At 41.7% G+C, this 13,308-nt stretch overlaps 1 protein-coding gene across 11 annotated transcripts in view; it reads right to left on the reverse strand.

Moving 5' to 3' along the window:
- The window catches only part of NR3C1 (nuclear receptor subfamily 3 group C member 1), a 479,527-nt gene that overhangs the window by 115,268 nt on the left and 350,951 nt on the right, over positions 1 to 13,308 (reverse strand). For 2 of the 11 annotated variants that reach the window (XM_032242046.1, XM_032242664.1), the window contains exons 1-2: positions 9,942 to 10,436; positions 6,368 to 7,564 (exon numbers count right to left, since the gene is read on the reverse strand). In XM_032242046.1, the coding sequence (XP_032097937.1) occupies positions 6,368 to 7,551 (1,184 nt within the window). In that variant the 5' untranslated portion in view covers positions 7,552 to 7,564; positions 9,942 to 10,436. Of the gene's footprint in view, positions 1 to 6,367; positions 7,565 to 9,328; positions 9,774 to 9,941; positions 10,437 to 10,689; positions 11,028 to 11,068; positions 11,270 to 11,308; positions 11,450 to 11,502; positions 11,699 to 11,861; positions 12,031 to 13,308 lie in introns of those variants that run through there. The other 9 variants (XM_032242584.1, XM_032242518.1, XM_032242280.1 and 6 more) reach the window with 8 other exon arrangements.

Here is a 13,308-nt window from a genome sequence, read left to right on the forward strand (position 1 = left end):
CCAACTACATTATTTTAAATCCTTGTTTTATAAAAATACCACATCTGTATTCAATATTTGTCTTACACTTGATACTCTACAAAGAAAATGTCAAAGTACTAACTTTGTTATACCATTCCCTACCCCAATTACTTCCCTCATCAAATTGATGGGTTAAAAGGATTGTGGAATTGTAGAAACATAGACACAGGTGTTTTGAAAACAATTCAAACACAGTTGTAAAGAAAGTATTTTTGATTCCAAAGTACCTCGTTACCCAAAGCCATAGGCTTTCTCTCTTAGCATTAGAACCTAGGTCTTTGGGCTTTCAGTTGAGTATTTTTCTTCTGTTTCTACTATTGAATAACTAAATCAAATTCTTTGAAAGGGATTTGAGGGTTAAAAAAAGAGGAAAAATTTGCAGTTTAAATAGTCTTAAAATTAAGGAAGCTCTTATCCTCAATCACAAAAGAAAACATTAAAACAATAACAAAGTAAAAGTGTCAATAACAAACTGGTAGAGCTTTAGTGTTCAGCATGTGACAATCATAAGGTCGTAAGTCACAGCCTTGCCCCAACCAGCATGAAATAATAAATTATGTACTGAATTGTATCATTTCACAATAGCTTTCAAAATCTGGCTATCAAATATACTTTCATAATAGCCTCAGCTAAATATTATTATCGACAATTATGAAATCAACTAGAATAAAGGCTAAATTTATCGTAAAAAGAAAAAGTTAACTGTTTCTGCAAAAAACTGTATGTCTTAAACATTGTATACTTATTGAACTCTCAAATTATTAGTTACAAAAAATAAAAATTCAAGGCAAGATAATGTATAAACATTTACAACTAATCATATCATTAAGCCTTTTTTCCCCACTATATGTATTTTTGGTGCCCTATAGTGTGAATAAAAAATATTCTAAAACTTTCACTGAACTTGCTGCCCTATAGACATTATTAATCTTGTTGAAACTTGCTAAAAAGAAAAAATATTTTAAAGCACTTAAAATTAATACCTGGGTTACTCTGAAAAAGTTTGTTTACGCATGCATCTCTATGGGGATGTCATTAATATTTAAATTGGCCCAGGGATAAAATGGAGGATAACATACTTTCATTCAAAATATTAAATTTAAGGAATATACTGCAATATAAATAGTTTAAGTGACTGTCTAGCACTTGCAGAAGCCCATAATTTAGTCTGCATATGTATCATGAAAAATTAATTTCCTCGATATTCTAGCAGAAAAATACATAACCCATAGAAATATGTTATCAAAGAAATGGATTGCTCTCCAGTCAGCTGACAATGGCTGTTAAAAAAAAAATAAAGGGAGGGGGGCACTATGAATTAGTTATATCAACGTTAAGACATTAGGTCAATTGCATTCAAGTTGTTAGATTTTCATTTATTAAACAGCAGCTTAAATAAAAATGGAACAAATATGAACTTAATCTTAGCTAAAATAATCTAAAAGTAAAATGTGCATTTTATCCTTTTTTGGTAATAAAGCATAAGAAACAACATACGTCAATAATTAGGATTATATTGCCATTAGTTTTAGATTTCTACCTCAAGTAAAAGAAACTAAATTGAAATCCTGATGATGCATTTCCTTGTACATGTAGTCCTAAATTTCTCTCTTCTTAAATCTCTAATTCATGATAGTTGATCCAAACTTTTAGTTTTCAGAACTGATCTTGATGTTCCTAAATTTATCTATATCATTCCAAATCTCTGTTGCTCTTCTCTTTACCTTCCACCCCCAATTCACAAAATCCACTGTAAATTCTGTATTTAGAGACATTTAGGATGGTACTGAGGAATAAAGAAAGCCACCTGTCAAAATTAGATGTTTGGGGGTTAAAACCATTGTCCACAACTCCTTTTGAACTGTGATAAAATTGTATTTCTTTCTTAATATGTAAAATGAACAAAAATCACCATCACAAGTCACACCCTAATCTAGTTTGGCACAGAAATAATCACACATAATTCAAAACGGAAGGGAACACTTAGTAGACCTTTTCTTTTTTAAAATGGAAGTTCTCCATAGGAATATTTACTTGAAAAATACAAAACCCAAGTATTAATAGTATATGCCAGAAGAAAATTAGAGCTCTCTGAAGCTGCAGAAATAAGGAGAGCATGGGCTTTTAAAAATCCTCTGTAAAGGTCAATAAGTAACTGATTTTTTATAGCTTAATTCAACAAAATATTTCTTGAAAACTCTTTATGCAATAGGATTCACCAATGTATATTTTCCATGACTTAGAAATATGAAAACAAGTGACCATTACTTTGGCAAATAACTGTAAATACTGCATTACACAATTACTCTTGATGAAAATACTATCAGGATGTCCTCAGAAGGGTAAATACTATTCAGCACAAACCTATTTTGCTTATTTAATTTGCTCACATCAGTAGTAGTACATAATGAGAACCCACAGCTAATTAAAATCAGGTATAATCTTTAAAGTAAAAAAGAATATGCTTTAAGAACTATGCCCCAGACCTAGTCTAAAATTAATGCAAATTAAGATTTCCTCAGCTATTTCAATCACCTGCAGGCCAGAGTGGACTAAGATTTATGTAACTAACCAATTAATACAGATGTTCCGACTTTCACATTAGGCAGTCACATTAAACCCTTTTGACCCAATCTCTCCTTCACTAAATCTCAAAAGGCCCCCAAAGTGATCTCTACCCACATATTCATTTCACTATTAATACAATTTGCGTTTAACCTACATTTATGCAAGGTATATAAGTCTTTCATAAAATGTGTAAATGTTCAATCACATAGCGAAAGTGGTCAGACTAAAATATCTGTAACACAAATACACAAAACCAAAACAGTTTATCAATTATGTTACCAATTATAAAAATATAAGGGAAATAGCCATAGAAACATCATAAGAAGCAATTTCAATAAAATCTGACCACATGCTAGTCACATATTTCTGTATTAGTCATTCCACACTAAAATGAGACACCTGAATACACAGTGTGCTTTAAAAGCTTTTCTTTTACTAATCATATAGCCGTAACGAGTTACAGATTTAAAAAATAAGATTCTGATCATAAAGCTAAAAATAAATGAATATATATTTAAAAGTAAATTTCCTTTAACTTTCAAAAATCACTTTACATAAATGAGTACCAGAAATATTAAGCTTAAAAAACATGGAAACACCCACTGCCAGAATCTCTGAAAGGAAAAGAAAAAAGGTAGAAAGAAAGTATCCATGATTGGGGGGGGGGGGGGGTGGTTAATCGTAGTCAAAACAAAATCTCTTTATATTTCTTCTTCTTTTTCTGAGAAAACACTCAACATGATGTTAGTAGAATTTGCTTTACTCATCCTGTATTTGTACGGGTCTTCAATTTCATTACTTTTATAAGATTAGATACAGATGCAATTACTGAGACGTTAAAATCTACATAAATTTTAGTAACTTCATTAACTGCCAATCAACAGAACCCTACACTCTGCCTAAGGCTGAATTTACAAGCTCGTCCTGCATTTTCTACAGTATTCCCTCCTTTCAGGATATGAACAATTTTTTAACACTAAAATTTCAACATAATCCCAATAAAAGCTCTAATAACACCTAAAACTACTTCTGTTCTCTGCCTCTGAAATTAATGCTTAAGTGAAACAAGGCTGAAAGTCAAATAAATGCAGAAATGTGCCTTTGTCAATAAGTTTATGCTAAACATACTGAATTTCAGTATTTTTAAAAGCACATTAAGTTAGAATGGCTAATTTGTTTTACTTAAAGAATGGATTTGAGAATCAATAAGATTTCTGTTTTACTATAAATGAACTTAAAAACACTTTACTAAGCTCAATCATAATATTCATAATTTTACAATTTTATGTAATAACTCAGTGTTGTGGTGGAAGGAAGGGATTGCCTCTTCCCACACCCAGAGAATAAAGTGAGGATTTTTTTTAAGTATTCTGAGAAAAACACTTTCAAGTGGCATTTTAAAAAGTCAAATTGCAGTTTATAATTTTTTTAATTTAAAAGGAATTCAAGTTATTAGTGGCATTTAATATTCTTCTACCTAAAGTCAGAAGGTCAATATTCACACAAGTTGTGGTCTCAATATGTTGATTATTTGCTAATCACTCAGGATGACTGGTCATAGCAAATGTTTGGCTAGAGTCATGTAACATATAGAGAAGAGAAAGCAGCCAATTTTAGTTATATCAGGGCTGCTGTTTGGAAACAATAGGCTAATTCAATGATGGTTTAAAAGAAACATTGTTTCAATTTATTTGGATGAAGCTTTGTTCTGGGTAATCATAGTTCCCAGTGCTAACCTAATGCCATATGGTATAAAATTTTCAAATATTAACAAAATACCCTGTATAAAGTATTATACTTTCTTGTTAGGACACAGACTACTGATTATATCTCCCAATCACACAATGGCATAAAAATAATCATTTCATTTTATATTAAAGAACTTCAAAGAGCTGCATCATTATTGTCTTGCCTACCTCCATAAGGTTATGGGGCACAAATTAAAAATATGTGAAGATGCTTTATGTCATAAAGTACTTTAAAAGTTAAGACATTAAAATCACCTTTAATGATTTAAGAGGAACTACTTATACTCTATATCCCAGATTTTCTAGGGTTTAACGAAAGTTCACAGTAAATGGAAAATAAGTTTTGTCCCATGCCTTTTCTTTATAGTAAGGAAGATGAAAACAATGCCATGATGATTATCAGGGCAAAAGGCATTAATAATCCCCAAGAGTTTCCTAAGATGTTTTATTTTTCTTTGTATAACTACATGTTTTATGAATCAATTTAAGAGTTCCCTACAGATAGCCTAGTCAAATCAACTGTACATTTTAAGAAAACTAAGCATGTGAATTCTATTGCCCAAAATTTGCAATTGAAAAATTTAAAACACAGCATGTCTTTTAGCATTTAAAACACAACAGCTTATGCAATAAGAAACATCTCAAATCTCCTTACTGAAAACATTTTATACCTTCGACTCACATTGAAGTAGTGTTCTTCTAAATAAAAGATGATAATTTTTTAAGCAATAGATTAGGAGGTAGTTTGCTTTAAGACACATAAGAACCTTTGATAACTAAGCCTTTTAGAAGAAGAGAACGTAGCCTAAATCTAAGCCTAAATTATTTCCCTTACAAGAAAAGCTTCCTATGTAAAGAGGAAAGAGACATCCTCAAGGTTAGGATAGCTTTCATAGAAAAAGTATTTAAAAGGCTGAATAACTAAGTAATGGGAATGATGAGTATCATTAACATTTAAGAAATTACTTCAATGTTACATACAATCACTCTGCATTTTCTTTATAAAAAAAAAAAACCCTGCTGATTAATCAATCTTGTGTCACTACAATCTACATTTTTATATTTTCCTTCACACCTAAAATGGATGTAAAACCTAGCATTTATCTGAATTGGGGATGAGGTTACAGGGTAGAGAACTTAACCCCTACCAACATGTATATCAACATTTAAAACTTTTTTCTGATAAATTCCATTTTCTGATCTTTTTGAGGTCAGGCAGAAATATTAGTAGACTTATAAATGAGTAAAAAGAAGAGAAAAATCAAATGAGAGCTGAGAATTGGAGCTTAACAATTTTGGCCATCAGTTATCTACTTGAGAACTTGCAAGAACATTTGAAAGTAAAATTTTGTTTTGCACCATGTTGGCACCAATTCCTCTCTTAAAGAGATTGATCAGCAGACATAACTTGTCTACTTTAGGTCAAGAACCCTGTGAGCAAGACCTGTGTCTAATAGTATGGTCTGGTACACTGTTCACTGCATTGCTTTAGCAGTTTCAAAACTCAAATTCTTTAACAGAAGATTCAGTTTGAAAAATAGGGCTTTTTGTTAGTACTTCTGCTTTTAACCCTTTAATCTCAAGCTAACACTTAACAAATTTACAAATAAGGCAGCAAAACTCCTGATTATAGAATTAAGGATATCTTTTATTGTAAGAACATATTCTAAAACAGCTGAATGAACATGCACAACACTATGATTTTACGAGACATTATACTCTCCTGAATTTGTGTAATTTTTCCTTAAGATACCTGTTACTGAGCAATATTTTTAAAATTTTAAATAAAATCCTCACCACTGGCCAATGGGATACTGAACACCACTATTTATGGAAAAAACTTGAAATGGTTACATACCAATAAGTCACTTAGGTTGTTTGCCCTTCCTACTTTCAAAAGACCACTTAAACTTATTCATATAAAAAAGCACATGAATCTTTAGAGAACAAATACAAATAAATGAAGATTTAAATCTATTAATCTATCTTAAATGTGCCATTCTTAAGAAACAGAAAAGCACTAATCTTACCTTGAATAGCCATTAGAAAAAACCGTTCGACCAGGGAAGTTCAGAGTCCCCAAAGAAGTCAAGTTGTCATCTCCAGATCCTTGGCACCTATTCCAATTTTCGGAACCAACGGGAATTGGTGGAATGACATTAAAAATAGGCTTCTGATCCTGCTGTTGAGAAAGGGATGCTGTATTCATGTCATAGTGGTACATCTGTCCTCCAGAGGTACTCACACCATGAATAGAAATGGCAGACATTTTATTACCAATTATATTTGCTCCAGGAAAGCTTGCCTGACAGTAAACTGTGCTCAGTTTCTCTTGCTTAATTACCCCAGGGGTGCAGAGTTCGATGAAATCTTCTTTTTCTGTTTTCACTTGGGGCAGTGTTACATTACTGGAGCTTGACAAAACCAGATCTCCATTATCCTTAATTTTAGGTTTAGTGTCCGGTAAAATGAGAGGCTTGCAGTCCTCATTTGAGTTTCCTTCCAAAAGGAATGAATCCTCTTCTCCCGCCAGAGGAGAAAGCAAACAGTTTTCATCTATCAACAGGTCTGATTTCCAAGGACTCTGATTCGTCTCTTTACCTGGGGACCCAGAAGAAAACTCCAAATCCTGCAAAATGTCAAAGGTGCTTTGGTCTGCGGTATACAATTTCACATTGCCACCGTTGGTGCCAGTCTGGCCCTTCGAATTTTGCTGTTCTGAAGATACATCAGAGTGAGTTTTTGGAAACTCCTTCTCTTTGGGGGCAGCAGACACGGAAGAGGATGCTGAACTCTTGGGGTTCTCTGGAACACTGGTCGACCTATTGAGGTTTGCAATGCTTTCTTCCAGAAGCTGTAAGTCTGTTTCCCCTGAGGAGAGGCTGATTTGGCCCTGCTGTGGGAATCCCAGGTCATTTCCCATTACTTTTGTTTCTGTTTCTCCCATATACAGTCCCATTGAGAGTGAAACCGCTTTGGACAGATCTGGCTGCTGCGCATTGCTTACTGAGCCTTTCGGAAAATCAACCAAAAGTCTTTGCTGCTTGGAGTCTGACTGAGATGCGGCAGCCAGTGAGGTTGAAGATACAGAAACCTTCAGAGTAGCTCCTCCCCTTAGGATTTTACAGAAGTCCATCACATTTCCCCTCTCCTGAGTAAGCACACTACTCGGATTTTCTTCTTTACCAGGAGTTAATGATTCTTTGGAGTCCATCAGTGAATATCAACTACAAAAAAAAAAAAAAAAGAAAAGAAAAAGACAGGAAAACATCATAAGCTCTAAAGTCACATTATCTTCCTGATCCGATTAGTAAGAGACAGCCTGTTAAATGAACCTTTTAGTTAACTCGGAATCAAATTCTTTGTTACCAGAAGAGTAGTTTCTATCTTCCAGAATAAAAAGCCATCTCCCCTGCTCCCATTCAGCTTGTCGCATTTAAAAGTACAATGCAGTCCATTTGCACAGCTGAGGGCAAAATTGTATTGCACCAAGCTTGGCTATTCATCCTGCCACTCACTGAACTTGTAACTTTGTTAATCACATACATTATAATTCATTACATCTGATTATTCTAAAGGTTCAAGTTGATGTCAAAGTATTTAATTTCAAAAAAAAAAAAAAAAAAAAAAAGAAGTGTGATCATTAAAATTCCTACCTCTTTTCAATCAAGGCTGTTTGCTTTTCTGAGAACCAATACATATAACATTTGATAAATACTATGCTAGAATTCTCAATCCCTAATTACTTCCAAATTTCCCTCCTACCAGCTAGTCACACATCCAACAATTTGAGTACAACCAACTGGTGAACCATGCACATTTTCTTTGAAAAATAAACAATGCTGATCTGCTTATCTTCCAACAAGCTGGGAAAATGCTCTTTTTCTAAAACCCATACTTCTGACTGGATGTGCCTACCTCCAAATTTCGGGTATATGAAATGAGATACACTTCATATAGGCCAACTAAAATTTAGATTTTAAAGAGCAGAAGAGAAGGTGTAGTAGCTTCTCAGTACATTGTTTGTTAGCTTACTTAAATAAATATAGCTGACCTCTATCATAACTCACAGTAACATCTAGATTAAGCTACATTTACTTAAATTGCTTAAGACCCTCCATGTGAAATGCTATTGTACCTCTAAGTTCTTTACTTTCCAAACAAATATCGAGGTACTGAAAAATGGAAAAACACGGAACCGTAAAATCACATTCATATAAATTCAGGTACAACGGTATCCAGTAAAATGTTCAAAATAATTTTCTGTCTTCACCTATCCAAACCTTCACCTATGCCAATTCTCAGTCTATTCGCAAGAGAATAAGATTGTTAGTATATTGGTAATCAGGGTGTTTTACGAGATGGGGTAAGACTGAGAAACACATTCGGGACACTACAGTCAAATCCCGTCCAATAAAAGGAAACTTTTTCTATACGATGACGTTAGGCAGCGTGTCACTGGCCCTCACTGAAAAGTGAGATGAGGAAGGTAGAAAGAGGGGTGTGGACAAATCTTGAGGGCAAACTGCTTATCTCCCCACCCCTCTGCTGTTTACCTGATAACAATCTCTAAACACGAGGTATCAAATGGAGCCCAATGTATTTCCACGCCGCTTTTTTGACAGCTGCCTTCAAACCCGAAACCAAAACAACACTTACTAAACGAAAACGCTCCCTCAAGCGACATTATCCCCCAGTTTAAGTTGCAAATAACCCTGCCACATTAATCGGCCCTAATGAACCATGCCAAAGGGTCTTAAGTGGTATTACAAGGTTGCAATTACCAAGTCTGCAACCCTAAACGTCAAACTAGCACTTGTCAAAAATCGCAGCACAAAGCTATTATGGTTAGAGAGGGTCTTTTTCTAAAAGGGGCCACTTAAAAACCTCAGTAGCGAATTGACAACTAACGCTAAAGAACGAGCCCTCCTGGGGCTGGGGGTGGGGGAGTAGAAAAAAAGTGCGAGGTTAAAAGAGAAATATGCCCAGACCTGTTGAGTTCTCTCTCCGACACGCCCACTTCTACCAGATAACGCCAGCCCTGGCCGGAGTCTCCAAGTTGCAGGCTGTCAGCCCCCCGCGTGGGCACCCTCAAGCGCCCCACAAGCCCTCCCCAAGCCAGGCGCGCTCGGGCCTCGCGCTCCGGCCCGCCGGGGTGGAGTGCAAATATTCGGGCCAGTAGAATTCAGACGCGGCTTAGCGTTCACCACGAAAATGGGTGTCGGGCGGCCCCCTTGGAGAGAAAGAGGTGTTTTGGGGGGAGAAGAGAGGCCAGGATTCCCGCCGGGGAACGGGAGGCTGGAAACACCCAGCAGTTCGCAGTTCGACAGGGCTCCGCTAGCCGTCCGAGCTCAGGTTCCTCCCCCTCGGCCCGGCCTGGGGACGGCGGCAGAGGGAGAGGAAGAGGCCAGTGCTGTCACCCGCGCGCTGCCCTTTCGTCACCGTCGCACGGCCCTCGCCAGCCCCCCACCCCCACTCCCCGAGGCTAATAAAAGTTTGCAGGCTCCCGCTGTGGCCCCCGAGTCGTCTCCGGTCCCTCAGGCACCTTAGAAGAGCAAGCGCCAGCCCACCCCGGCCCCCTCCCCTCTCCGCCTCGCCTCTTACCTCTGGCAAAGGCGCCGCTCGCCCGCCACCGTCCGCAGCTCCCGCCGCAGCCGAGATAAACAACTTAGCGTGTGAACGCAGGAGGAGCAGGAGGGAAAAATTTTTTTTTCTAAAAAAAAGGAAGTAAACAGCCGCCCCCTTCTCCATGGGTGGGGGGGAAGAGCCCCTATTTAAGAAAGTCTCCCATTGCCCAGCTGACAAGCCAGCCCTCCGCCCCGCGCCGGGCTCCCCGGGTCCCGGCTTCCGGGCGTGCGTGTCCCGTCCCGGCGCCCAGCTGCTTCGGCCGCTCCGGCTGCGGCGTCTTCTTCCACCCACTGAATCTGTCCCCGACGGGCGGGCGGTGACTAGGGCTCCAGTCACAGACACGAGCTCGCAAAATGGAGGAGGAGGCGGCGGCGGAGGGGAGGGAGCGCGGACACGCGAAAGGGCCGCCTGGCCTGGGCGAGCGAGCGGGACCGAGCGGGGAGCGGGTGGAGGCGGCGCCACGGCGCGCACACACTCGCACACACGCGCTCCCACTCCACCCCCGGCCGCTCCCCGCCCGAGGGGCCGCGCGGCGGCCGCGGGGAACGGTGCAACCTGTTGGCGACGCTTGGCAACTGCAGGGGCGCCCGCGCCCCCGCCCCCACGCCCTCTGAGAGGGCCGGGCCACCCCGGCCCCGACGGCGCCTGCACACCCGCGGCCTCTGGCATGGCCGCCCCCACCCCCAACTCCCCAAGAAAAAGGGAGGCGGTGGCGGGGGCCGACCTGGTCTCTTTGGGGCGGCGTTAGGAGGGCCACCGAGTTTCTCCAGTTTCTCTTCTCGCTACCTCCCTCCCGCCCCCGCCCAGCTCCGCGGCTCCGGTCCCACTCGGGAACTTGCTGTCCCTCCGCGGCCAGCGCCCCTGCGGGTGACAGCGGGCGAGCCAGAGGAGCCCGGGCACCGCCCGCGGCAGAGCTGCGCGAGTGGTCCGCGCCCCCGCTCCCGGGCCGAGTTGCGTGAAGTGTGTCACTTCGAAAGGAACTACGGGTTTGCACCGAAAGGGTGCCGCAGCGTCTCGGCCGCGCTCGGGGCCGGGCGGTCAGACACGCCCTCTGGGGAGGCTTAGAGGAGGGGACGGGAGAGCGGGGGTCGGCGCATACGTACTCTGCGCCCGGCGGGAGTCGCGTGCCGACAGGTCCCCCACCCCCGCATCGTCTGGGCTGCCGGGTCTTCAGCCGCTACCACGGCGCTCTCGCACTGGGAGAGAAGTTGCAAAGCAGAACCCACCCTCCCCCGCGCCCCGACCGTCCCCCACCCTCTTCCCCGAGTCTGCGAGGCGGCGGCGGCAGAAGGAGGCGCCGCCTGCCAAGTTCAACCCCCACCCCTCCCGCCCAGTGCGCTCACACTCGAAGGAAGTTGCTCGCCAAATGCAAAACCTCCGGCAGGCTGGATTTCTTTGCACTTTTTAAAAAATTATGATTAAGGAAAGCAGGGGGCGGGAGGCCTAAAAGCAAGTTGCCGGCGAAATAGTAAGTTGCTGGCGAAGTATGACACCCCCCCCCCCCCCCCCCCCCCCCCCCGCCCCCCAGACTCCTGACCTCTCCTTCCACCCCGGCCACGGCCCGTGTCCAAGTTCTCGGTGCAGGCCCCACCCCTGAATCTTGACATTTGCTGCCCTCGACTCATGCGTTGCTCTCCCTATCGCGTTCATGGGACCCCTAACCCTACAAATGAAACAAAACACACGCAGCTTTAAAATGCCAGCGTTCAACTCCCTACAGCTGTTCCTGTTACGAGCTTCCCCCTCAGGCCTAGGGGAAGGAAACACGTGTCCCGTCTCGAGAGAGGAGAGGGCCGTGGGGCGAGGGGTGCCCTAGCGGGAAGCCCCCGCCCCAGCTCCCTTCCCCAGCTCGCCGCGTAGGGAAGGCTTGGGCGATGCCAGGACCGAGCCTCCTACCTTCTGCGGCACAGATTATGATTTTTGTGACTCGGGGAAAGGTTGTGCTGTGTGGCTTTAGGGTTTGGGGAGGTAACTTTTGCGCCCCCACAGGTGACAGCGCTTGCCAGCTCCTGACAGGGGCGGGGGCTGCCGTAGCTCCACCTGGTCCTGCTCCGGCTTTTGGCCGCAGCCACTCTCTCCTCCCGCCGCGCACAGACTGACGGCAGCCGCCTCTGCTCTCACATCTTTTAGACGATTGGGAAAGCGCGTCCCGGAAGCCGCTCACCGCCATCTTGGTAGGGGGCAGTGACGCCAGCCCGGCCCTGTTGCCACCATCTTGGCAAAGGTTCGCGATCGCGGGGAGCTTAAGCCGTCTTTCCTCGATTCTGAAGGATAAACGGTGCCCCGTGCGTTGTCTGGTGCGAAAGGAAAGGAGTGGGTCTCCAGCAAGCCTCTTATCCAGAGACGATCTACGGGGGCCGCCTCTAGAGGATTCTGGAGCCGCCATCTTGGCAAAGGAAGAGATACTTGTCACCTCGGAAAAGAAGAGGGAACCAACCCTATGCTAGCCTAGAACCCTCAGCCAGAAGAATTTTTATGAAGTGAGCTGAGCAACTCCATGTTAAGAAAACCCCTTTCTGGACCCAGAATTCAGACTCCGTTTCTCCTGTCCCTTAGCACAAGTCAAGCAGGGAGGCCCTTGCTTTGGATGCTCATAGTGCACACGGTGAGACTCTGAGAACGCTGCTTGACCTAGTTGCCCGTTTTTCCAGCTTCTGAGTCTCACGCACTAGAATGAGATGTCTTTCGTAAATTTGGCCCCTAAACTACCAAAAGTTTCATGGGAAACAAATCAAGACTCAACCCTGCAATAATGTTTTACACATTTTAAAAGTAAGTTAAATAGCCCATGCTAATAATTATCCTTGTACATCTGCTTAAAATAACTAAGAATTCTATTTTTATATATACATATATGTATACATATGCATATACTAATCAAGGGGACAATACAGTTGTCTAATAGAACACATCTCCCATGCCATAAGCCTGTTTTACCAGTGAATCTCTGCTCTAAGAATCCACCTCATCGCTCACACATGTTCAAATTCTAAGTGGTAGGTACTTTGCTTAATTTATGATTTCACAAAAGTTCCCAATTATTCTCCCTACCCATTCTTTTCTGCATTCCTAATAGGGAAGAATACTCACATAATTTTAAATATGCCATTGAAAACACATTTAGTTGAGCAAAAAGAAATAAAATAAACTTTTCCTAATTTCTCTCTTCAGTGATCTAAATGTGCCCGTTAATTTTTTAATATGATAGCAAAAAAATTCTCATTCTTTAGTCTTTCGCATCCATTTGGAAACATGCATAAACTATAAACCCAGGCTGAGTGCGGTGGCTCACGCCTGTAATCCCAGCACTTTGGGAGGCCGAGGTGGGTGGATCACGAGGTCA

The sequence above is a fragment of the Sapajus apella genome, unplaced genomic scaffold (assembly GCF_009761245.1).
Source record: "Sapajus apella isolate SASKATOON/1434 unplaced genomic scaffold, GSC_monkey_1.0 scaffold1, whole genome shotgun sequence".
NCBI classification, from domain to species: Eukaryota; Metazoa; Chordata; class Mammalia; order Primates; family Cebidae; genus Sapajus; species Sapajus apella.